Source organism: Sinohyriopsis cumingii, chromosome 19, assembly GCF_028554795.1.
Source record: "Sinohyriopsis cumingii isolate HCF-2022 chromosome 19, ASM2855479v2, whole genome shotgun sequence".
NCBI classification, from domain to species: domain Eukaryota; kingdom Metazoa; phylum Mollusca; class Bivalvia; order Unionida; family Unionidae; genus Sinohyriopsis; species Sinohyriopsis cumingii.
In genome coordinates, this window is record NC_142979.1 from 16,384,867 (window position 1) to 16,409,947 (window position 25,081).

The window sequence follows — 25,081 nt, forward strand, 5'->3', positions numbered from 1 at the left end:
AAAACTCCTCTACATTTAATTCATTCATTGTTTTGGTAAGAAAAGAGACCTATAAACAAGTGGCAGGGGTGGGTAATCTATTTCAAGCTGGAATATTGTTTTCAGTTTGAACAGGTGTGGCATAACTTTGAGGTGGGATACATTTAGTCTTGTGATTGCTGAGCATAACTGGATTTCAAAGGCTAAGAAAATCCCTGTAACGTGAACCATCAGTGCATAGATTTGATATCCTCTCAAAAAGAAAACTTCACATCATACATGAAGCCTAACTGCAGTCATATATGCATTTGGTAGGATGAAAGTAATGTGATGCCATTTCCAGCTAGTCCTTAAATCATGGAAGACAGTAAACACCTAGTTTTTAAAAAATTATTTTTAAGTGTGCCAGGCAGCCTAGAATGATGCTAATTGCTTTCACATTTTTCATGCATTGGCAGGTATCTGTACCACTTTACTGGGGCACTATCAACAGACTGGCTATTAAAATAATGGTAGATATTTATACCACTTTATTGGGGCACTATCACCAGACTGGCTATTAAAATAATGGAGGATATTTATACCACTTTATTAGGGTACTATCAACAGACTGGCTATTAAAATAATGGTAGATATTTATACCACATTATTGGGGCACTATCACCAGACTGGGTGTAAAAATAATGGCAGATATTTATCCCACTTTATTGGGGCACTATCACCAGACTGCCTGTTAAAATAATGATGAGATGTAAGAGGTAATTCAAGCACCCTGCTATCATGCATTTTTGATTATTTCAAGGGGCAGTAACTTTGTTAAGTACTGCACAACATATAATTTCTCTATGCTATTTTATGTGCCTAGGAAAAATCTACAAATTGAAATTTAAAGACCTTTTCCCATTTTTGTAAAAAATTTGAAATATTTTATAAGATGACACAGACTGAATTCAAAATAGTTGTGTGAGACCTAAAACTGGACAGGTTAGTGCTATCACAAGTCCTTCTTATGAGTGTACTGATTCATGTATGACTACTGGCATATGATTACAATTATTGGGAAAAAATTTCCCAATTCAGATCCTGTGGATTGCATTAAGAACCAAAACTTGTGAAACTTTCCAAATACAACATATATTAATCATATAGTATCAAAAATATGCATACCAATACAAAATTCTTGTCCACAGGCACAGAACAATACAACACTCTGATTCTGTATTAGTCTACAATTTACACAGTTCTTAGCCAACTGAAACTGCTGTAAGAAAAACCCTGAATGTCCTACCTACACTGATCCAAGACAATAACTTAATTCAACAATAATATAACAGTGTGTCAAACCCTGCATGTCCCACCTACAATGACACAAGACAATAACTTAGTTCAATGATAATATAACAAATCCTACATATCCCACCTACACTGACACGATGAGAAAGTAAACCTACTGCAAGTTGGTAATGCCAGTATAAAAACCTCCATGTACCTGTGTTACTGCAAAGTTTAAATCACCAAAACTTAAAAGCACTCATATTGGACAAAACTGATGAAATTTAATGTCTTCAAAACATTCTAATAAACATTATTATGATGCGCAGTCAAATTATAAAGTTCATTTTATATTATGTATCTGTTGTAACAATATCTGGATATGACAAAACAACAATAAAATTGTAGGGTTAATTTAATTATCCCTGTCTTAACAAGTTTAGTATATAATCCAATTTAATCTCATTGCGTTAACATACACGTTAAACTGTATGTTTTCGTCCAGCAGTAAATATTGTCAAAAAGTATGCATGTTAGGAAATTAAGGTGTCATAACTTCTTTATTATGACAATAACAGCTCCCTACTGTCAATTTAACTCAACAAATATATTCATGTGTATTAACATATTCATGCATATTATCAAAATTCATGTGTATAAACATGTGTATTAACATTCATATATATCAAAATATTCATGTGTATTAACATGTTCATGTGTATTATCATTTTCATATGTATTAACATATTCATGTGTATTATCAAATTCATATGTATTAATATATTCATGTGTATTAACATTCATATATATCAAAATATTCATGTGTATTAACATATTCATGTGTATTAAGATATGCATATGTATTAACATATTCATGTATATTATCATATTCATGTGTATTAACATATTTGTGTTTGTATTAACATTCATGTATATTAAAATCTTCACGTGTATTAACAGATTCATGTGCATCAGTATATGAAGGTGAGTAAACAACTAAAATTAATTAATGATAATAAAGTTTTGCAAAATGGCAACTAATGCTAAATATAAATGAGCATACAATAAACAGGTTATCATATATATACTGTCTGATATATCTCCAGTGGACTCTCTTTGGATTTGGCATGGCTCACTCTAGTGCAAATATTAATTGGAAAAATTGGAATTTCTTAATAATTTTTGGGGCTTAAAAAAAAAAATTGGATAATTTCAGGATGCAAATTAAATATTTTTCCAATATGAAAAAGAAAAACATATGGCACAGAACCATACAAGTGATTCTGCCAGTGGCAGGAAAAAATTGCCACTTTCAATGCCATTTACTGCACATACCGTTTTTAAAGTTGAATGATATTGCTCTTTTAATTATGTTGCTTAAAAATTTCTTTAAAACAAAAAACTATTTTTGTATGTGTTCTATCCATACATTACAGAAACCAGCAAGGACCAGTCTCATGGGAACTGGAACTGTTCCACCAATGCAACCAATGCAATGATGCATGCTGGGTAATCCGATTATGAAAGACATGCAAACAAAAAGCTGTAAATATTTTATAATTTGGAGAGTTTATTGCCAAAGGTGGAATATTCATATTCATAAGTAATACAGGGACCAAAGGTGGTCTATAATGACTCGAGAAAAAGTCAACCAACCTTTGGCAAAGGTGAGTTTTATAAAAAAAAAGAAGAGAAAAATGATTTAGGCAGAAACCTTTTCAATTTTGCCTCAACTGTTTTTTGTATAGGAGTAACAATTCTTCTGTAACAACCATGCCCACTTTGACGGTCTCATTTTTGACTGGGATTAGACATTCTGTAACAAACATGCCCACTCTGAATGCCTCATTTGAGACTGAGATCAGACATTCTGTAACAAACATGCCCATTCTGAACGCCTTATTTGAAAGCAGATTTGAAGTTCTGTGTCTGCCACATTCCAAGCCTAATATGGACAGGATATAAAAAAAATATACTGAGTGATTCAGGGGAAATCCAGATATGGAAATTACTGAGAGTCTGTTATGAATTCAACCTTATAATCACAAGATTAATATGAGTAATGAATGTATAGATTTGTAAATAAAGAAAGACTGCACTGTTTAGTAACTTTTATAAAACACTTTGGATTTAAAAATACTAAGCAACTATTCTGCAGCATACAAATGTGACCTTGACCTTTGAAATGGAGTCACAATGAGTTTTTTCATGTTGTTTTCAACAGTGATCTCTTCTGGATTACTTGGAAGTGCTGTTTTTACAATGCATGCTGCCATGGTGGACTGATGACTGGCACTCATTTCTTTGAGCATGGTAGAATTTTTTAAAATATTTCGAATGACATCGAAAAAATTAAGAATTCTTTCTGCCCCCCCGCCACCAATTGGCTACAAACCTTTCTACATTTTATGATTATTTCTGTGCATTTTTTACTCATACATTCTAAAAATTTCTTACTACAGTGACAGAGTTTCAAAGGCCTGTGCATGTACATTACAAAAAGGATAAGGTACCAACCATTAATTTTTTTAAAAATGAGTACGGCGTGTAAAATTAACAGTAAAAAGTGGATTTTACATCAGGGCAAGTGATCTGCCCTAAGCTTGTTAGAAAAAAAATTTCATCCAGCACCGATGTGCATTACGCATAAAAATTGTATATGACATGTTTCTAGATGTTCAATTTCACAGATTTGAACAGAACACTTGCATAGCTGAAAAACACAAGTTGAAAGTATTTTAAATGTAGATATTATGGGAGACTTTTCTTTATAGCATGTAATACATTTTATAGGAATGATAGGACAAATAGGGTCCATGGTTGGACAAGTCACAATCTTAGACCAGATGCCAAAACAACTCTTCCACATGGTATCAAAACAGCATAAATACAATAACCTATTATTACACTACTTGTAAAGATTTAAAGTTTATTCTTATTACCGCCAGTCAATTCCATTGTATTCCGCTCAGTGTCAACATTACGCTTTTTGTCCTCAAGATCATAAATTAAAATTTCCTTCAGTTCAATCTTCTTTTCCTGAAATAAATGAAAACAATACCAGTAAAAGGTACTGACAAACTTGTAGCAAACTAATAGTCAGCACTGCATCAAATTAATGTTATTCTTTTGGAAGCCAGCTTTCCTAAAATTCAAACTAGATATTGTAGTAGCCATAATGGGTGAAAGATTGGTAGCGTCTTCATTTTGGACAAACTAGACACCATTATAAGATTTTGATCAAAACCCCTTGCTGATATGACCATCCATTTCTGGAGAATTAGTCAAGTATTTTCAGCATGTTCACTATGGCAACCATATTTGAGGTCAGACTGGTACAACTTTCAATCAGGATATTTTAACATATCCTCCTCTGAAAACCTCATGTCAATATATTGTTTCACAGGGAAGGAGTAGCTATAACAAGATTTTTAAGATGGCTGCCATAGGTGCCATACTGGATTATAATACATAGCAATAAGATTGTCAAGATGGCTGCCATAGGTGCCATACTGGATTATAATACATAGCAATAAGATTTTCAAGATGACTGCCATAGGTGCTATACTGGATTATAATACATAGCAATAAGATTTTCAAGATGGCTGCCATAGGTGCCATACTGGATTATAATACATAGCAATAAGATTTTCAAGATGGCTGCCATAGGTGCCATACTGGATAATAATACATAGCAATAAGATTTTTAAGATGGCTGCCACAGATGCCATACCGGATAATAATACATAGCAATAAGATTTTCAAGATGGCTGCCATAGATGCCATATTGGATTATAATACATAGCAATAAGATTTTCAAGATGGCAACTTTGGTGCCTATTCTGGATATCAGCACAATTTTGGCATAAGACCAACTAGACACCAAAGGAAGTCTTATGAAGAAACCCCCTGCTGACATCACTTTCCATTCAGATCAAGCAAAAATAACAAGATTTTCAAGTTTACTGCTATGCTGGCCTTACTGGAAACTGAAATGGCCCCCTTTTTCATTTAGGGCCAAACTGATCTCATATTTCAGAGCAATAACAACAGTTTCATAATGGCCACTGTGATAACCATATTGGATGTCTGGGAAGCAGCACTTTTTCATTCAGTGCCAATTAGTGCCAATAAGATATCATAAGAAATCTTGTGGTGAAAACGTTATGAAGCTGTGGCTTTTCCACTCAGGCAGATTAGCAATAACAAGAAGAAGGCTGCTGTACTGGATGTCAGATTGGCATCATTTTAATTCTGGACCAGCCAGACATAATAAGAAGTCTTTTAGTGAAATCTCCATGTTTGATATTCAGAATGAGTAGCAATAACAAGATTTTCAAAATAGCCACTGTGACAGGCATATTGGATGACCAAGTGAAAGCATTATCATTTAGGACAAACTAGACATCATTAAAAGCCTTGTGGTCAAAACCCCATACTGATATGACTTTCTGTTCAGAAGCAGCAATAACAAGATTTTTAAGAGGGTTATTGTGGTAGCCATATTAGATTTGAGATTGGCACCATTTGTATTTAGGACCAACTCGACAATATAACCATACATTCCAACCCCTGGCGAGGAAAAAGAGTAATCTGTGCAGAAAAAGAGTAATCCACATATAGCATAATAAAATTCAATAAGCTTATGTACAAAATGATCAATTTACCCCTTCTGCTCTTTTAACATCAATTACTGTTACAAGTTTTCATGTATAACAATTTGAGCTTTAAAAACAACAGACTCTCATACTGCATTTCAAAACATCTTGTACCAGCTGAGATTATGTTTTGAAAACCAGCACTAAGTACTGGCATACTGAGCCTGGATCTGAATTCAGTTTTATTTTTGTTAACAATACTGAACAATCTCTCACAGTCAGCATTAGAATGGTAAAGAACCAATATTCCTTTCATAACATGACAAAGAAGAGGAAATTTATATCTTCCAGTTATTGGGTCTTTTAGCTGGGAAATGAGGTGCCATTGCACATTAACTCTGTCCGCATAAGTACATCATCAGGTAGAATGCCAGCTTGATACTTCAGGGGTTCTCCTTCTAATTTATCAGCAGCCTTTCCTGCAGCAAGGTGCATCATACAACAGGGACAACCTGATATATACACTGATGGAGACAGTTTTCAAAGTATAGAATGCAACTCCTTTATGAATTTTCATGGCTTCTGCAATTTAAAGTGATTTATCTTCTGCTAAACACCTAACAATATTTGATGATTTTGTTATTGCACATGCATATTTTCTGCAATCAGAATTTTGGAATTAGGAAACAAAGGACCAATGTAGTCTTCTACTGCTAGGGGTAGTCTATGCGCTATTAAGAACTCGGTAAATGACGCCTCTACATTAATACATTTTGTGTCAACAGTTTATTTCTGCTGTAAAAATTAAGTTACCTTAGTCTTGGAGTTAGTAAAACGAGATAATTCAAGGTATTTTTGTTTTACCATGAGGACCAATATTAAAATCCTTTACACACAGCCTGCAATGGACATGAAGCTGCCCTAGAATGGAACACTGTGTTGTGTATTCATCTTTGAATGGGTTTTTCATCTTTTTCTAATCCATCTGTGAAATTATTTGAAAAACATTTTTGCTCTAACACACACATCAACTAGAATAAATCTGACTCGACTTTTAGCACCAAATACCTACAGACTGGTTCTGTACCAGATATGAATTAGAACAAAGAATCTGCGAGCAAAGATTAAAAATTAGAAAACCAGTCTGTTCTCTTCTAACTAAGCCATACAGCTGCTATAAATAGAAACCGAGGTCAAAAGTTTAAGTAGACACCAGCGTGTTTCTTGCAAATAGGGCAGATGCTATAAATAGAACATAACTGTTAGGAAGGTGTATTCAAGTCTATGGACAAGCGCACTCATAAGTTGTAGTTACATAGAGGCCATCTTTTCAAGAATACGGTCTGAAAGATTCATGGGATGTTAATAAAAATGAGAAAAACAAATGATTAATTTTTTTTGGGAGGTGGATATACCAAAAACGTGTAATCCCAATACATATACACATAAACATAATTTAGTGGAAAAAAGCATAATAATTATGCCAAAAGCTGGTTGGCATGTATGCATAATAAGTCTCTTAGTGAAAACCCCATGATGAGATGACCCTAAGTCTTAGTGCAAACCCCATGATGAGATGACCCTAAGTCTTAGTGCAAACCCCATGATGAGATGACCCTAAGTCTTAGTGCAAACCCTATGATGAGATGACCCTAAGTCTTAGTGTAAACCCCATGATGAGATGACCATAAGTCCAGGAGGAGTAGCAATAACAATATTATGCAAAAACCACGTTTCTTCTATCAGTCACAGTGACCTTGACCTTTTTGTGCATATCAACCCTTCGTTCTCACCCAACATACAAGTTATCCACAAACTCTGGTGAAGATATGTGGGTGATAATTGAATCTTTTGTGTAGAACCATTTTTCATTCTTTCAGTCAGTGACCTTTGACCCCCAAATCAAACAGGCTTCTTCCTTACCCCAAGTGAGAAACATCCACAGAGTTTGGTCATGGTTTGTGGCACATGACCTTTTATAAACTATTTTCCTTCTTGGAGTCCCAACAACATTGCTTTTTATCTTTTAACCCCAAAATTAAGAGGTGCCATCCTTTCTCAATTGCAAGCTATCTACAGGGTTTATTCAAGGCATCTGATAGCTTTTGTGTAAATTGTTCAATTCCTTGACCTAAACCTTTGACTTTTGACCCTAAGTTGGATAGATGTCTTCCTTATCTCAAGTACAAGTCATCTATAACATTTGGTCAACACTGGATATAAAGAACTCAAGATCTCATGTGGAAACCATTTTTCTTGTTAGAGTAACTGTGACCATAACAGGCATCTTTTATCTCAAATGCAAACCATTTACAAATCTAGTCACAGTCAACATATTGTGTGGAAAAAGTTTACTTTTCTTTAGGCCATGTGACCTTAATATCTGGATTCCAAAAAAGGTTTCCACAATTGTAAATGGTGTAGTACTCAAGTTAATGTGTGGAAGTGAAATGAATGAACAGATATCATAACATGATATACTCTGCCTTATGGCAGGCGTATAAAAAGTGGCACATATTCATTACCATTCAATAACACAAGCAAGACAAAAACATCAATGCTGTTTTTCATCTTCATCAAAACAGGATTGGAAAAGAGTGCCTTTCACAGAGACAGACCATGGTTTCTGACCTGGCCTGGTCTGGGTAGGAATGGAATTGGCACCCATCTGGTTTCAAGACCAGCACACTAACTACTACTCAACACAGAAATTAGAAACAAGACAATTCTTTCAAACAGAATAAGCAGTAACATTTGAAAATTGCTAATTATTTGATTACAGACTGAGATGATCACTGATTTAATATTTTAATTTTTGTAAGAAAGGCAACTATAATAGCTTAAATTCTTACCTCAAATTCTTTAACTGACAGTTTTTTCTCTTTGACATACTCTCTTTCTACAATTTCCAACTGGAAGTTAAAAAGAACAATGTTAGTTAAAAGGTACGACATAACAGGTTCAAAGAAATATGTACACCATATTTACTCTAAAATCAAGAACACCATATTTACGCTAAAACATATATAGACCATAATCTGGTATTGTAAATTGCTACTAAAAATCTTGGGCATCAAAGAAAAGTGCCAACACTATTGCAATCACAAAACCATACATACTTGCTCAAACACACATTCACTTGTAAATATAGTTGAAATATAAGCATGCATACCATTTCAAGTGGTTGTACAGTCTCAAAAAGGCAGTATGCTCTATGACTCCCAATGACAGTGTTATAATGTGTGCTGTATTGATTTGGGGTGGGAGGGGAAGATATAAGTTCCAATTTATAAACTATTACTACATATTAATTTCAATTTCTCAGCACTCATAACAACAGTTATATCTTTATTGTATTTACTAGCTTAATGTGGTCTATGCATAATAAAGTCTCTCCTTGTAGAATAATATTTGAATAAAATGGTATCAGAACTGGCAATACAGTGTTTGGGATTGGTAATAAATAACACACAAATTTAATAACAATGTTTGGGATGGGTACTAAATAACACATAAATTTAATAATGTTTGGGGTGGGTACTCAATTTCACAAATTTTCATGAAAACATTTCATTATTACAGCATGACCACACAATAAGTGCCAAAATGTAATATTTCTAACATAAGGTTATATCATACCTGTACTGACAAAGAGCTGAAGTAGAAATTTTATAATTCACAAATGAGTGAAAAATGAGACACTTGCATACTGAAAACTGAAATATTTTTTATGGGTATGTAATTTCTACATAATTTTTATTCACACAGTAGCATAATATTTATAAAATAAACATAATGCTAATAAAAAATATCACACAAATTGCTAATATGCTATACATATCTGAGACCCAAAAATGGCTGTATCTGATAGTCATGACATAGATGAATTCAAATGGCTATATTTGCTGATCACGACAGACAAATGTGTAAAACTAAGCGTAACATGACAGAGATATGAAAGCTAATCTCCTGGATTTGACCAAACCCTCTAACTGAATGACTGCCCTGGGGTCTGTCTCAAACAACCCTGAAGTCTAGTCTCCAAAAATATTTGCCTGCAGTAACAAGAGACCCAAGTAAGCCTGATGTCATTTCAACAGACTTATATACCATAACAGTTGACCATATCACTAAGCAGACTTGTAGAGTACTGTAAAAACACATCCCATGTGAAGTATCTCCCAAACTTTCCAGTCTGTTGATTTTTACCAACTTCACAATATCTGGAGGAAAAGAAATACTTTCTAATAATAAAGGTAAAATGAATATGTAGTCTCTTGCTCATGATCAAATTCATCCAAATCTTTGTAAAAAACCCAACAGATAAAAAGCATGGCTGCAGGAGTGGCTTTCTTTCAAATTAAAGAAATGATGCAGAGAACCACAGGAAAGGAAAGATCAATCAAGCAAACAGAACACCTATCTGAGCTTTTGTTAATTATTGTTCCCTAGTAAAAACAGTCAATTCTTATGATTACATAAATTGCTGCTGATTAATTATATAACAATAAGCTGATAGGAAAGACAAAACATCATTATTTTTGCCATGGTTGTCATAGATAGCACTAACAACATGAATAAGAGAATGAGAGTTGATTGAGATGAAACTCTGAATTTAAGAAAATGAGTTTATCAGCATGAAACTCTGAATGACAGAAAGAGAGATGATATGGATGTAACTCTGACTCCGAAGTCAGAATTTTCAACAGGAAATGGTTGAACCAGTTCTTATGGCTGAGATACGACAAAACATTGAATGTAATACTGTGACAATTATATTGGAAGCACAAGTGGAATAAAATTTTGCCAATCCAAGTGCTACCAATGTTTGAAAGTCAGTTTGTGTTGGCCATTCAGGATACCAAGAACAAATATACTGTAAATATATATAAAAACCTGTACTGATTCTATACTGTAAATGTATACAAAAATACCTGTATCTATACCGTAAGCATAAACAATTACCTGTATCTGTCCTATAAATATACATAAAAACCTGTATCTATCCTGTAAACATATACAAATATCGGTATCAATACTGTAAACATATACAAATATCTGTATATATACTATTTGGTAAAGATATCAGTATAATCTTTTCTTAACTTTTCATCATTTTTTGATACAAAAAGATCAAACTCTAGTGATGTCATGATCTTAGCTCCCACTTTTATTTGACTCAAAATATGATATTATATAGTTGTATATGGATTTATTTGACTCAAAATATGATATTACATAATTGTATATTGAGTTATTTGACTCAAAATATGGTATTACATAGTTGTATATGGATTTATTTAACTCAAAATATGATAGTACATAGTTGTATATGGATTTATTTGACTCAAAATATGATATTACATAGTTGTATATGGATTTATTTGACTGTAACCCTTTGCTTCCCATACAAAACTCTAACCCTCATATGATATTTCATGATACCAGTCTTGCCTCCCAGAAGAAAAAAAACATAAGCTGTAAGGCAACTTCATCTTCAATAAATTATGTTCTTGCATTGCCTCTTTTCCACTGCATGTTAGCATTTGTTATCTCTTCTGCAACTCATTATTTGTTATCATTTCATGATGAAAAATAACATGTTACATACATCTTTGTGAAAACATACCAATTTGTGCTTCAAAACTTAAAACACCATTATGTAATTACTATATATGTATTTTATCAACATACTGAGTGAAAGCATTTTATAAATTATAGTTTGTGCAGACATTCATGGCTGTGCTTGCATTGTCTTCACAATTCTGAGATCGTAAGTGAACCTGTCAATGAGCATAAAGGTACTAATGGTGGCAGTACCTATTCATTGGATTGGCTGTATTTGGAATTCTTTGGCAAAGACATTAAGGGAAATATAGAATTTGTAAAAAGCATAATCTAAATAAATTATGTGGCTAAAAAAAATAAAACATTTCAGTCTGAAACATAAGGGACAAAGCGAAGTTGGAGGACTCAAAAAGTGCTATAGAGTCATGGTTGTTTTCTTACATCATTCATTTTACTGAAAATACAATAATAGTAGCGAAACAAATCATATCTAACCTAAATTACAAGTACATACAAAAATATTCAGATTTTTTAATTTTTTAATGTAGCTTTAAGAATCTGAGTCATATTGCTACAATGTCTGCAGTGTAGCAGTTTATAGCAATGTCTAGCACTGGGGTATCATGCCACAGACATGTGGTATCATGTCCCACCCAGTCACATTATCTTGACACCATGCTAACCAGTCCTAACACTAACCTGTAAGTGCTGAGTGCCATGTGAGGCAGCTCCAAGTACCATTTTTAAAGTCTTTGGTATGACTCTCTTAGGGTTCGAACCCACAACTTCCCACATCTAAGGTGGACGCTCTACCCAATTAGGCTACCGGAACTATTTACATAAATATCAAAACCATTAATTTGCAATTCTATCAATCATTGTAGCAAAGCTAAAATGCGTATCATCATATCACTGTTTCTAAACATAGATGCACCAACATGGAATGCATGGCGCCAATTTACTCTTGGTTGTTTAGTAATTCAGTCTTACTCTTGGTTGTTTAGTAATTCAGTCAGAAATCAACTTACTCAATCAATTTACTCTTGGTTGTGTAGTAATTCAGTCAGAAATCAATTTCCTTCATACACAGACTTTAACGTGTAGTAATTCAGTTAGAAATCAATTTCCTTCATATACAGACTTTAATGTGTAGTAATTCAGTTAGAAATCAATTTCCTTTATACACAGACTTTAATGTGTAGTAATTCAGTTAGAATTCAATTTCCTTCATATACAGACTTTAATGTGTAGTAATTCAGTTAGAAATCAATTTTCTTCATATACAGACTTTAATGTGTAGTAATTCAGTTAGAAATCAATTTCCTTCACACACAGACACTAATGTGTAGTAAATCAGTCAGAAATCAATTTCCTTTATACACAGACTTTAATGTGTAGTAATTCAGTCAGAAATCAATTTCCTTCATACGCAGACTTTAATGTGTAGTAATTCAGTTAGAAATCAATTTCCTTCATACACAGACTTTAATGTGTAGTAATTCAGTCAGAAATCAATTTCCTTCATACACAGACTTTAATGTGTAGTAATTCAGTCAGAAATCAATTTCCTTCATACACAGACTTTTAATGTGTAGTAATTCAGTTAGAAATCAATTTCCTTCATACACAGACTTTAATGTGTAGTAATTCAGTCAGAAATCAATTTCCTTCATACACCGACTTTAATGTGTAGTAATTCAGTCAGAAATCAATTTCCTTTATACACAGACTTTAATGTGTAGTAATTCAGTCAGAAATCAATTTCCTTCATACACAGACTTTAATGTGTAGTAATTCAGTCAGAAATCAATTTCCTTCATACACAGACTTTAATGTGTAGTAATTCAGTCAGAAATCAATTTCCTTCATACACAGACTTTAATGTGTAGTAATTAGTTAGAAATCAATTTCCTTCATACATAGACTTTAATGTGTAGTAATTCAGTTAGAAATCAATTTCCTTTATACAGACTTTAATGTGTAGTAATTCAGTCAGAAATCAATTTCCTTCATACACAGACTTTAATGTGTAGTAATTCAGTTAGAAATCAATTTCCTTTATACACAGACTTTAATGTGTAGTAATTCAGTTAGAAATCAATTTCCTTCATACATAGACTTTAATGTGTAGTACAGTAAAACCTGTCATGAGCGACCTCTGCTATGAGCGACCACCTGTCATTTCCGACCACAATCGTAATGCACGGATCGATTTTACTATATAAACGCTCTGTTATGAACGACCACCTGCTGAACGCGACCAGCGACCGCAATTTCTTGGCAAAATATGCATTTTGACACTGCTATGAACGACCGCATCGCCAAAAAATCAAAACAGATTGACACCACTGACCTTAACTTAATCCTTTGTAAACACTAGAGCTCGGGATAAATGTAGTATGCAAACAAAGTGCACATTAAATAACACTATAGTTGAACAACCATATATCGGGATAAACACCTCTAACCATCATTTAATCCTTTGTAACAAAGACTGCATAAATAGCAAAGATTGCTCTAATAAAGTATTTAAAAATAATTTGTCTTGCTACAGTACCAGTTTTCTGAAATTTACAACTCCAGCGTACGGTGTCATTTGTAAACTGCAGTAAACCAGACTAAAGTACATGTCACTAACCGCCATTGTAGTGCCGAAGTCATGTGAATAGCCAGTAAGAGTAACATCAAAGGGAGTAATGATGGATATACGCAGTCAATTTAGAGGTTTGTATTTTTTCTTTATCTGTATGAAAACTCACAAAACGTCGGTAGTCCTTATGTCCAAGTGAGAAATCGTTTGAAAGGGCTTCAGTGTTGGTTTGAGTACATCGTTTGCTTTCCAGTTAATCCATAATGCCTGGAGGGTGAATGAGCTCATTGTCTTTAATACTAGTAAGTGAGAATCATTTCCGGATTTTTTTAAAATTATTTTTTATTTCTTTTGTTAGTGTTTCACCAAGCCACAATCTGTTTACATGGGTGCAGATGGTCGGAACATTTGTTTATCGAGCTATAACGCTGTTGATTTAAACTTCGTCTCAGAATAAATGTACAGTATTGTTTCCTGATGAGTTAATTATGTCTTTTGGTTTCATTCATTGGTACATAATATATATTTATTCCACAATTCTCCAAAACCTGATCAAAACCAATAGTCTTTATAACGTCAACACTAATAACAACGGCAGAATCTCCGCTGAAAAAAAGAAAAATTTTAACACTGGAAGAAAGGATTAATGTCATTGAAAGAAATGAAAAAGGCGAGACCACTCGCAAAATAGCAGTCAACTTAAGCGTCGGTAAAACGCAAGTTCAAAATGTAATCAAAGACAAGAAGTCCATTAGAAACAAATGGCAGAAAGGTGCACAAGCACAGAGGAAATATGCCACGGCACGACGGACAGTTTATGGAGATCTGAACGAGCGAGTATGGGAGTGGTTTTGTGTCGCAAGGAGTAAAAACATACCAGTAAGTGGGAAGTTGATTCATGAAAGGGCAATAATTGAGATACATGTTCAGACCAAATAGCTGAGTAAAACATGTCAACAAAGAAGCATAATGGATTTCTTTAAAAAAAACAAGTGAATAAGTGTATAAAATAAGATATATACATCATATCTAACTGTTAATTTTTTGTAGATATTAATGTGATGTTGAAATATAAATTTTATTCTCGTTTGATAGATGTATATCTTTATTATATAAAGATATTTTGAGAGGAATGCATGCATTATTTAACATGATTCATGAATAAAGGATATGATACATGTACAGTGAGTATGGGTATTATTTATTTTTCAACAATGCTAACTATTGACCCTGAAAACCAGTCCATTTTCACACACCTCTTATGAGAGACCACCTGTCTTGAGAGACCGCTTTTGGTTGGCAGAAGGGGCGGTCTCTCATAACAGGTTTTACTGTAATTCAGTTAGAAATCAATTTCCTTCATACACAGACTTTAATGTGTAGTAATTCAGTTAGAAATCAATTTCCTTCATATACAGACTTTAATGTGTAGTAAATCAGTCAGAAATCAATTTCCTTTATACACAGACTTTAATGTGTAGTAATTCAGTTAGAAATCAATTTCCTTCATACACAGACTTTAATGTGTAGTAATTCAGTTAGAAATCAATTTCCTTCATACACAGACTTTAATGCTTCAGTTCTTCATCCATGACTAGCTAAGGTAATGTTTTATCTGCAACAATACAATAAAAGATCAATTGTCTAAGGTTATTATATATTTAGAGCCTGAAAATATTTGCACTTATGTTATCACTTACAGAATTTTCAAGCACAGTTTAATTGCCAACAACATATTTTCTCAAGTTATTCATTCACTTGGCCTGCTTTATATACTTAGGCATATTAAGTTATTACAAACATATTTCAAAGTGGGTTATTGTTATTTGTCGTTGTTGTGGTTAGGCATAGGGTAAATCTATCTAGTTATACATGTTTATTTTTTTTTAAAATTATCTTTCATTCCACTGATAAGCTGATCTCAGATATCAATATCTCACTAGTAAATCACTTGTCAAAATACATGTATTGGATTCATCAAGGAAAAAAACACACCAAAAATATGAAAATAACAAACTATCTACAACTGTATTGGAGCACATCATAGCTACTCCTTATCAATGACCCTGCTTTGATGAAACACTGTGACATTCTATGCTGCGGAGATGGACACTGCAACTGACACAGCCAAATTTGGTTTTCTCTTTTTTTTTCTCCATGCTTGGTGCAGTATTTGCAGATTGATTTTTTCCTTAAATTTAAGTTTGTGTAGTCTGTGTGTGTGTGTCAATATTGGCCAGTGTCACTGAGCTTACAGATTTTCAGTGCATGGCAACCTTCCTACATTAAAAACTTCCAATAGCTGCTTGGCCAAACAGATTCAAAAATCTTTCTTCATCTCCTCCTTTTTTCTTCACCCTGGGGAGACTCTCCACCACTGTGATAAAGGCATTGATGATATAGATGTTAACAATAAAATGAAACATATAATTCCACCATTTATTAGATGTTCTTCCAATTGCATGTTTGGCCAAGAGTTAGTCACATATGTCAACCCCTTGGTAGTAATCCTGGTAGTTTCTGACCGCCCTTTGACCTGTCACATTGTTCCATCTTTCTGTTTCTGGTTGGCAATATCAATGATGGTTGGTCTGCTGCTGTGGATAGAACGAAAACATGATTTTTTGTCTTCCACAGTGTGACAGGTTTCCATCCCGTCTCTTTGCTTCATGTTGGAGAGGTATTTAATTCCTTTAGTTGTTTTTTTATGGTGCCACTAGCATAGATACCATGTCTCAACAACCTTTGTACCAGACTATAGATGTAAAATAGTTATCAAAGTTGACTTGGTAATATTTCCCTCTCATTGATTTTGTAAGCCTTTGGACAACTTGAAGCTGGGACCCTTCAATGATTTTGTAAGCATTTGGACAACTTGAAGCTGGAACCCTTCAATGATTTTGTAAGTCTTTGGACAACATGATAGCTGGGACCCTTCATGCTGTCACTGACTAGATCTGTATCTTCCTGCTCCTGGTAAAACTCAAACTGGTGACAGAAACCAGACAAACTATCACAGCACATCCATACTTACAGGCCCATTTAATTGGCCTTGTGCCATCCCTTGAGGGCAATCATACCTGTAAAGTGCATTATCTTTTTGACAGATCTTTTAATGAAAAGTTAAATTGTTTCTTAATATGAAAAGGTATACACTAGATTTCAGATTTTCATGATTCTGATGTATAGTTTTATGTATAGAGACATGAAAGGTTGGAGTTGTGTAGTAATGGGTATCTAATTGTTTTGTGTGTATGTGACATCCACATGAATGCTTCATAAAGGACATAATTACTGTATGAATCACTACTATATTCTGGGGATGTTTAGTTTGTCTTTTAAAAATTATCATGTTTATTGTAAGGATGAAAGACAATAAAACATGTATGTGTGTGTGTCTGTGTGTATGTATGTATGTGTATTTCTTCCTACTATGGTTTCTATATGTGAGTGTATGTCTGCTTTGCAATTTACTCTTTGAAAGAAATTCATTCTTTCTGATTTACTTTGAAATATATAAAACCTTGCATCAATGGTTTGATGTTGGCAAGGCTTGTTTGCCAGAACATCATCCAGTACAGGACAAATTTTGTGAAGTCATGATTAGGGTGATCTGCAGGAAAATGTGCGGTGTCATCATTTAGGTGATGGTGGAGCTGTTCTTCAAACCTTTTGTGTGGCATTACATCTTTAATTCCTTCATTGATGAGAAACTTGTCATTTGACCAATAAAAACTATAGTCAGAAGCCCATAAGGATCAACATGCCATGAAACTCAGACATCTCAGGAACACCTGTCTGTCCAGTTCGGATCACAGGTTTCATGATCTTTCTTTTCTTCAGCTGAAAATCTGTTTCAGTTACAATCTTTTCAAAAAGTCCAAATGGAAAATGGAAATGGTCTAGTTTTGGTGATGTTTCTGGCAACTTATGAACCTAACTGCTGAGTAAATGGATTTGTGTCATTCTCCTGCACATCAGCTACCAATCCGATTGATCATCATCAGTGTCTCTTGAGTCTGATGGCATTTCAATGATGATATCTTATGACAAAATGTCAGATCTTTCATCATTGATGGCATCATTACCAAATCTGGTATTTAGCTAGAAATGAATAAAAAATATTGTTTTGCTTCCAGACAAATCATTATGATCAACAGACGAGGACAAAATTGCCATGACAAAATCCGGGTAAATACAAAATTTCATTTCCGGTATGACTGAATCTTTGCATGTTAAATAAATGGAAGTAATTAACAACACAAACATTCTTAATTTTGTTATTTTACCTCATATTCCCCACAATTTTGTCTAATTTCTTTATTTTACAACACCTTAAAACTCCACTATACATAAAAATGTATGGAAGACTTGCCATATTTGCTGTGAATTCTAATAATTTGATTTTAAACATAAATGACACTACAACGCATGCTGGAGAAAACTGACGCATACGTTTTGTTAAATCGATAAGGATTTATTTAATATCTAATGCTTTGTATGACGGATGGCATCATGTATACTTCGACCATAGGCATAGTCTGGTTCCCTGCTCGAATACTCCCTGCGTTGCACTCTGCTATTTGTATAGCGGAGTGCAATGCAGGGAGCATATGAAACAGATACCAGACTAGCATAGGCAATGTTTTGAAGGAGTAGCTTCCCAATATCTCGCGAGCTCTCATGCGATTTCCATCAAGCTCATCAAGATCACAGGGGTTTGTTTCAATGAAAATTAGGAGTATCCGTCCATGAATCAAGGGATGGGGATCTAACCTGTAACAATATAACACAAGGGAAGACACCAGTCCGCACCCCTTGGCAGTTCCAACACTGCTAGTTTATCCTAATTGTGTCTGCTAATTTCCAACTTAAGCCAGTTGTAATCAAGAATAGTTCAATTTTCAAAACAGCTTGACACACTTCATTCAGTTTGTGACATATTGGAGAAAATGCAATAATTGTTCACCGATTCTGACGACTGGACAAGTGCTGTATGGCAGTGCTTTTTTGCATTCAGATAGTCTTGGATTTCACCACTGACCGAAGGTAAGAGCTGAACAACCTCGAGTCCACAGAAAATATCATTAATGTACATTCTGATGTGTTTTAATTTTGGTGGCAAAAACAAATATTGATATTGTATAAATACATATATATAACTTACACACGGTGAAAAGGCCATAATACTTCCATCGAATTGAGCTATTACCATTTTTTACGTGACCTCTGAAAACATTTCTACATATAACTGGTTGATTAAATTTAAATTTATATTTAGACCAATATTAAGAAATACGTCATTAAGACTGGATGTTAGGAAAGATGATCTGACTACCATTTGGCTACCTCATGGCTAATCAAGAATAAACTGGAAGATGTTACCTGTCTATAGTAGGTAATGTATAATGCACAGAAATGCATAGCGGGGGTGGGGGGAGAAAGTAAAACACAGAAATGCATGGGGGGGGGGGGCAAAGGAAAAGGCATAAAAAAGTGTAGGGAATAAATGGTTAATATTACAGAGTTGTCTATGAATTTATTTTAGTATGATATTCCATAGTTGTACGAGGATTTAATTTAGTACCTTTTTTTTAGTGTCATATGGTCAGAAATGATTGTAAATATATACAACTGCAAAGTTGCTATAAATTTGAATATGGTCATGCAAGTTGCTCCACCTCCACTGTCAAAATTTACATCTCTGACAGCATGTAAAAAATGTTCCAGACCATACATACACATAAATTACCTCATATTCCCTCCAGATTTCATTCACCCGCAGCCTCTCCTTATGCTGCTGTTCTATTTTTTTGTTCCGTTTGATGTACTCGGGCAGAGTACCCTCCTCAAGCTGCTGCAGTTGTTTCTTCAAGTGTGCCAGCTTGTCCTGGTACATTCTAAAACACAGGACATGCAGACAGTACAAAATACAAAGGCTACAGTTGCTCCTATGGTACAAAATACAAAATCTATAGAGAAACAGACTTATCTGCAAACATACATGAGAAACGGACCTATCTGCAAACATACATGAGAAACAGACTTATCTGCAAACATACATGAGAAACGGACCTATCTGCAAACATACATGAGAAACGGACCTATCTGCAAACATACATGAGAAACAGACTTATCTGCAAACAAATATGAGAAAAGGACCTATCTGCAAACATACATGAGAAAAGGACCTATCAGTAAATATACATGAGAAACAAACCTATCAGTAAACATACACGAGACATGGACCTATTTACAAATTACATTGGAAACTGACCTATCTGCAAACATAGATGAGAAACTGACCTATATGCAAACAAACACGAGAAACTGACTTATATGCAAACATACATGACAAACTGACCTACAAGCAAACTTAATTGTAGTCACTAAATCATGAAATATAGGACAGTATCCTAAATTCTGAAAGTATGGAGCTGTACTAACAAAAAATAGATCTGCATAAAAAGCTGACCCTGAGCCTAAATATACCTTGGACACTGACCTAATCATAATGGGTTGAATGACACACTTTTGCCACAAATACACTTGAATTCACCAATTGTATACACCAGTCAGTGTACTGTGACAATGAACAGTTGCCTAAATAACTATTTTATTTCAAGTAAAGAACAAAATGAGGAAACGAGTAGAGTAAGTATGGATTGGTACAAAAATACTCTGAAATCATTTATTTTTCACTTGTATGAAGTTTTACTGTTACACCATACTTAAATTCATGAATCAGGAGTCCCACTGTTTCCATAGATCATTGGTGGCTTGGTCTATAAGTAAATTTATGGTTGGCAGCAGCCACAAATCTGGCAACTTCATTGTACTTACTGCTCCTTGATTTCCGTGTACTGTGTCTCCTGCTTGGCTGCATCTGTTTCACTGGCATCTTCAGTGTCTGAAGTAAATAAAATATCCACTGCAAACACTGTTACTGACACTGTGATCCATTTCACTGACATCTTTAGTGTCCTAAGTAAAGATCCACTGTACACACCATTACTGACACTGTTGTCTGTTTTAATTGCCAGGCAGTGTCCATTAAATACCAATTGTATATATGTAGCATGGTAACACTACTGTGTGCTTTTTTCTTCTGGAAATTGTGATTTCTTAATCAAAGATGACTTAATGCTACCATGGACTCCCAGTGAATCATCCAACCAAAACACTGTCACTCCAATGACCCTTTTTTTTAACATCACCTTGAAAACCATGGTTAAACAAGAAAAAGTTCCCAACAAATTTAGATTCCATAACATGGGTTTCCGAAATAAAATATATATTACAATGCAAAAAATGATTGCAGATGGAAAATCGCAAGAAAAAATAGTCATAACTATACAGTAAAACAGTTTAATAAACTAGTACCACCTCTTTGACAATAAATGTTATCTGCACACCTAATTCAGTTGCTGAGCTGGTAAATATTCTTCAGTTTCTATTTTATTACTCCTGTTCTTCAAAGCCTTTGAAAACTAAAAATCATTTATTGGATTCCCCCTCCCCCCCTTATACCCATACAGAAGAGGTGCACAACATACATACCACTGACATGTTTTGTGTGGCTTGCAGCCTGTGTAGCCATCAGTGACCTTAAGTCAATATGACCTTTTGTTCAGGAGGAGTAGCAATAAGATTTTTATGACGACTGCTGTGGTGGCCACATGGGACCAGATCATTTTCTTTTAGGACATCATATACATGTAAAGTCTTCTGGTGAAGACCTTTGTCCCTATGACTTTCTGTTCAGGAGAAGTGGCAATAAGATTTTCAAAATGACTGCCATGACAACCATGTTGAACATCAGATCAGCACAGTTTTCATTTAGTATTAACTTGACTTCATAAAAAGTCTTTCAGTGGAATCCCCATGTTATTAACACTGTCTGTTCTGGAGTAGTAATAATAACATTTTCAAGATGGCTGCCATGACAGCCATACTAAACTTAAGATCAACACCATTTGCATTCAGGACCAACCAGACATCATAAACCTCTGTTGATATGACAATCCATTCAGGAGGAGTAGTGATAACAAGACTTTCAACATGGCCATTTTATGGAAAATGGTGGTGATCTGATGTCCAAGGTGGCGCTCACCAGATAATATGTACTTTTGAGAGAGTGACGTATGTAAGGTGAAGTAGTTCACATTTAAAACACGCACAGTGGAGAGAATGTTTGCATACCTCTATGCTACATTAATGTAATGTGGATGATATTTCTTTTGGATATTGTACTTTTGGAAATTTTACATGACTTAAGCACACTGCTAACTAAAATGACTGCTCCCTTGTGTTAAAAAATCAGTCTGAATTAGTCTAAAGTACACTATGCATAGCAGCTATTAAAATAGGGAAAATGAATGTTGCCAGGCTAGACAATACCAGCTTCTGAAAGTGCAATGAATGAATTACCAAATATATAAAATGTAAAAAAAGTTATCGGCTCTGTTTTATACAATTTACCTCTGAAGTTCAGGAAGTGAAAATGACCAAGTAGAGCTAGCACTTCTTTGAAAGGTGCACATTTTAAGTAAGGCCAAGCTGTATACTCTATAACCCATAGTACACCCATCAATCATACCCCAAAATAAAGGGAATTAAAGGTTCTTTACATTATACCTTAGATATACAAGGTCTTTTTTAAATAGCCAGTATAACCAGTGAGGAAAGCCGGGGACATTCTTTTTCTTTAAAATCCTAACCCTATGCAAAATGCAAAACTGTATAGCGCCACCTAACATGGCCACTGTGGTGGCCATGTTAGACATCAGATCGCCACCATTTTCTTTTAGGTCAAACCAGACCATGGGATGAATGTAACAGGCAAGTTTCATGGCAATCCCCCAAGGTAGTTTAGGAGGAGTAGTGAGAACGAAGTTGTACTAACTGATAGATCGCCGACTTTAAAAAAGACTGCCCCACAAGCTCTTCTAGTCTATGACCAGCAGTGCTAAAAGATGGGGAAAAAGTGTGCTAACAAGACTGTGGACAATTCACAGAGACAGGGTATAAAAAGATTAAAAAATACAGGAAAAATTACATTCACATCTTTCCTAACTATTACTGCATTGCATAAAATATTTCATTTAAACCATTTCTTATAAATTTATCTCACATGTGTTCTGTATTAAAAAAGTAATGAAATTTTAAATGAAAAGAACCTACCCATGATAGTAATTCTATTCCCTGTGAAAAATAAGCAGGAAGTAAGTACAACACTTGCATTACATGCAATATTTGTCTGTACTAAAAACTGACAGCAAAGATTATGCAAGACTTCAGCAAATCTAAGTTCAATCTATTTATAAACCATGATTCATACAAACACAGGTGTGCTATACAGGTAAAATTGCTGACAGGCATGAATCTACACGCATACAATACAATTTAAAGGTCAACTGACAAATTGCCAGAAGACCATTAACCATTATACAGATAAGCAGGGCATTTTCTATCAAATCCAATTTACTTTTAAAATGTTGTTCTTTGCAATAAATATCCCCCCAAAATGGAAATGGTTTAAATTTTTTATTAAAAATTGGATGAAATATCACTCAGTTATTACAACAGAATACCTACTACTCACAGTGTAGTACACATTACTTAGATAATTTCAACAGGTAATCTCATTGAACCATGCTGTTTCAGGTATACATACATGTACAACTAGCATAGCATTACCTACACACATGAAAGGCTGCAATCAGACTGATTAGCAGACCACTGCAATTTTGACTGCTGACAAAAGTGATTGCAGAAATATGGGATTTGCTGCTGTGGGTGTGTTTCAACTGATTTTTAACACTGTTAAAATTATACATGATACATGTGTAGAATTACAAAACTTAAAAATCAATTTATCATCTAATGAAAGAGTGCAAAAAGATGTTACAATTTTAAAGAAGAGACCCAAGTGTCTGTCAGTGCTCACATCATCTGACTGGCTCAGTCACTATTAAAAACAAAACCCTGCTTAAAGTATCTCCAAAAATCATCTTAATTCTATCCATTTTACAAATGGATGGTTTTGTGATCACATATTTTATCTGTATTAATAAAAATATATCCTGGCTGTCACCTTGGAAATGAAAGAGAAAAATCTGATTTAAAAATGTAAGCCTGTGATGCATTTATTTGATGTATTAAATCTTAAAATCATTCATGCATGTCTAATACTGTTCTTTATTTTACATATTATTCCCAAAGACTAGCAAGAAATAACTGACACACTTGTTTAACATGCATGGGTGGCACTAGGGTTGCACAAGGGTCTCCTTTATCTTAAAAAAATTAAAACTCAAACAGTGATAAGAATGAATGTCTTCTCTATAATTATATACTCCCTAATAATTGCAATGCCAATAGCTAGTAAAGGAAAGTAACATTTCCATTGGTCAGAATTTTATGTGATCAAAATGAATTGCGTTTATTTCTGAATGAATTGCAAGGAGAACGACTTTTCTAATAAAACCTACTTCTATAAATAGAGTCATGTGTTCAGCATAAGATAAACACTGCCAATGTAGGCAGAGAGGAAGTAAACATTAAAAGAAAAGAACATGCTAACATTTTTTTATAAAAATAATTGAATAAATTTAATCTGAAAGACTAAAGCAACCAATATTTCTCATCTTTTATGAATAAAAGCATTCTTTCTTTGTCGAAATTTATGAAAAATATATTATGATCCAGCAGGACAATCCCAAGTGCTATAAATAGCTATGTAACTGAAAAACCCCAAACATGTATTACTACGCTCAATTAAGATTTGTTCTTTTAATGATGCAAACAAAATAACATAATGAATAATTGAAATTTCAATTATAAGAGTTTATCGTGGTATAAACTGTCAGTTGCATTCACAGACTTTGTATAATTGTTGAGTATTATCCCTATACATAGACTGCACAATTCTGATTGTGCCCCTGGGAGTGGGGGATGGAGGTAATTTATGCATTTTTCAAGTAACCACAGAGCTGTAGGTCTCACGTGTCATAGAATGAAAAATATGTGTGGATATCACTCATTATCAAGATCTTGATGATACAAGCCCTCA

At 34.1% G+C, this 25,081-nt stretch overlaps 1 protein-coding gene across 6 annotated transcripts in view; it reads right to left on the minus strand.

The window, feature by feature from the left end:
- Positions 1-25,081, minus strand: part of LOC149775190 (sin3 histone deacetylase corepressor complex component SDS3-like) — a 56,227-nt gene that overhangs the window by 23,383 nt on the left and 7,763 nt on the right. For 5 of the 6 annotated variants that reach the window (XM_089944101.1, XM_089944100.1, XM_089944099.1 and 2 more), the window contains exons 2-5: positions 20,851-20,917; positions 19,760-19,907; positions 8,702-8,761; positions 4,194-4,290 (exon numbers count right to left, since the gene is read on the minus strand). In XM_089944101.1, the coding sequence (XP_089800227.1) occupies positions 4,194-4,290; positions 8,702-8,761; positions 19,760-19,907; positions 20,851-20,917 (372 nt within the window). Of the gene's footprint in view, positions 1-4,193; positions 4,291-8,701; positions 8,762-19,759; positions 19,908-20,850; positions 20,918-23,190; positions 23,278-25,081 lie in introns of those variants that run through there. The other variant, XM_089944103.1, reaches the window with a different exon arrangement.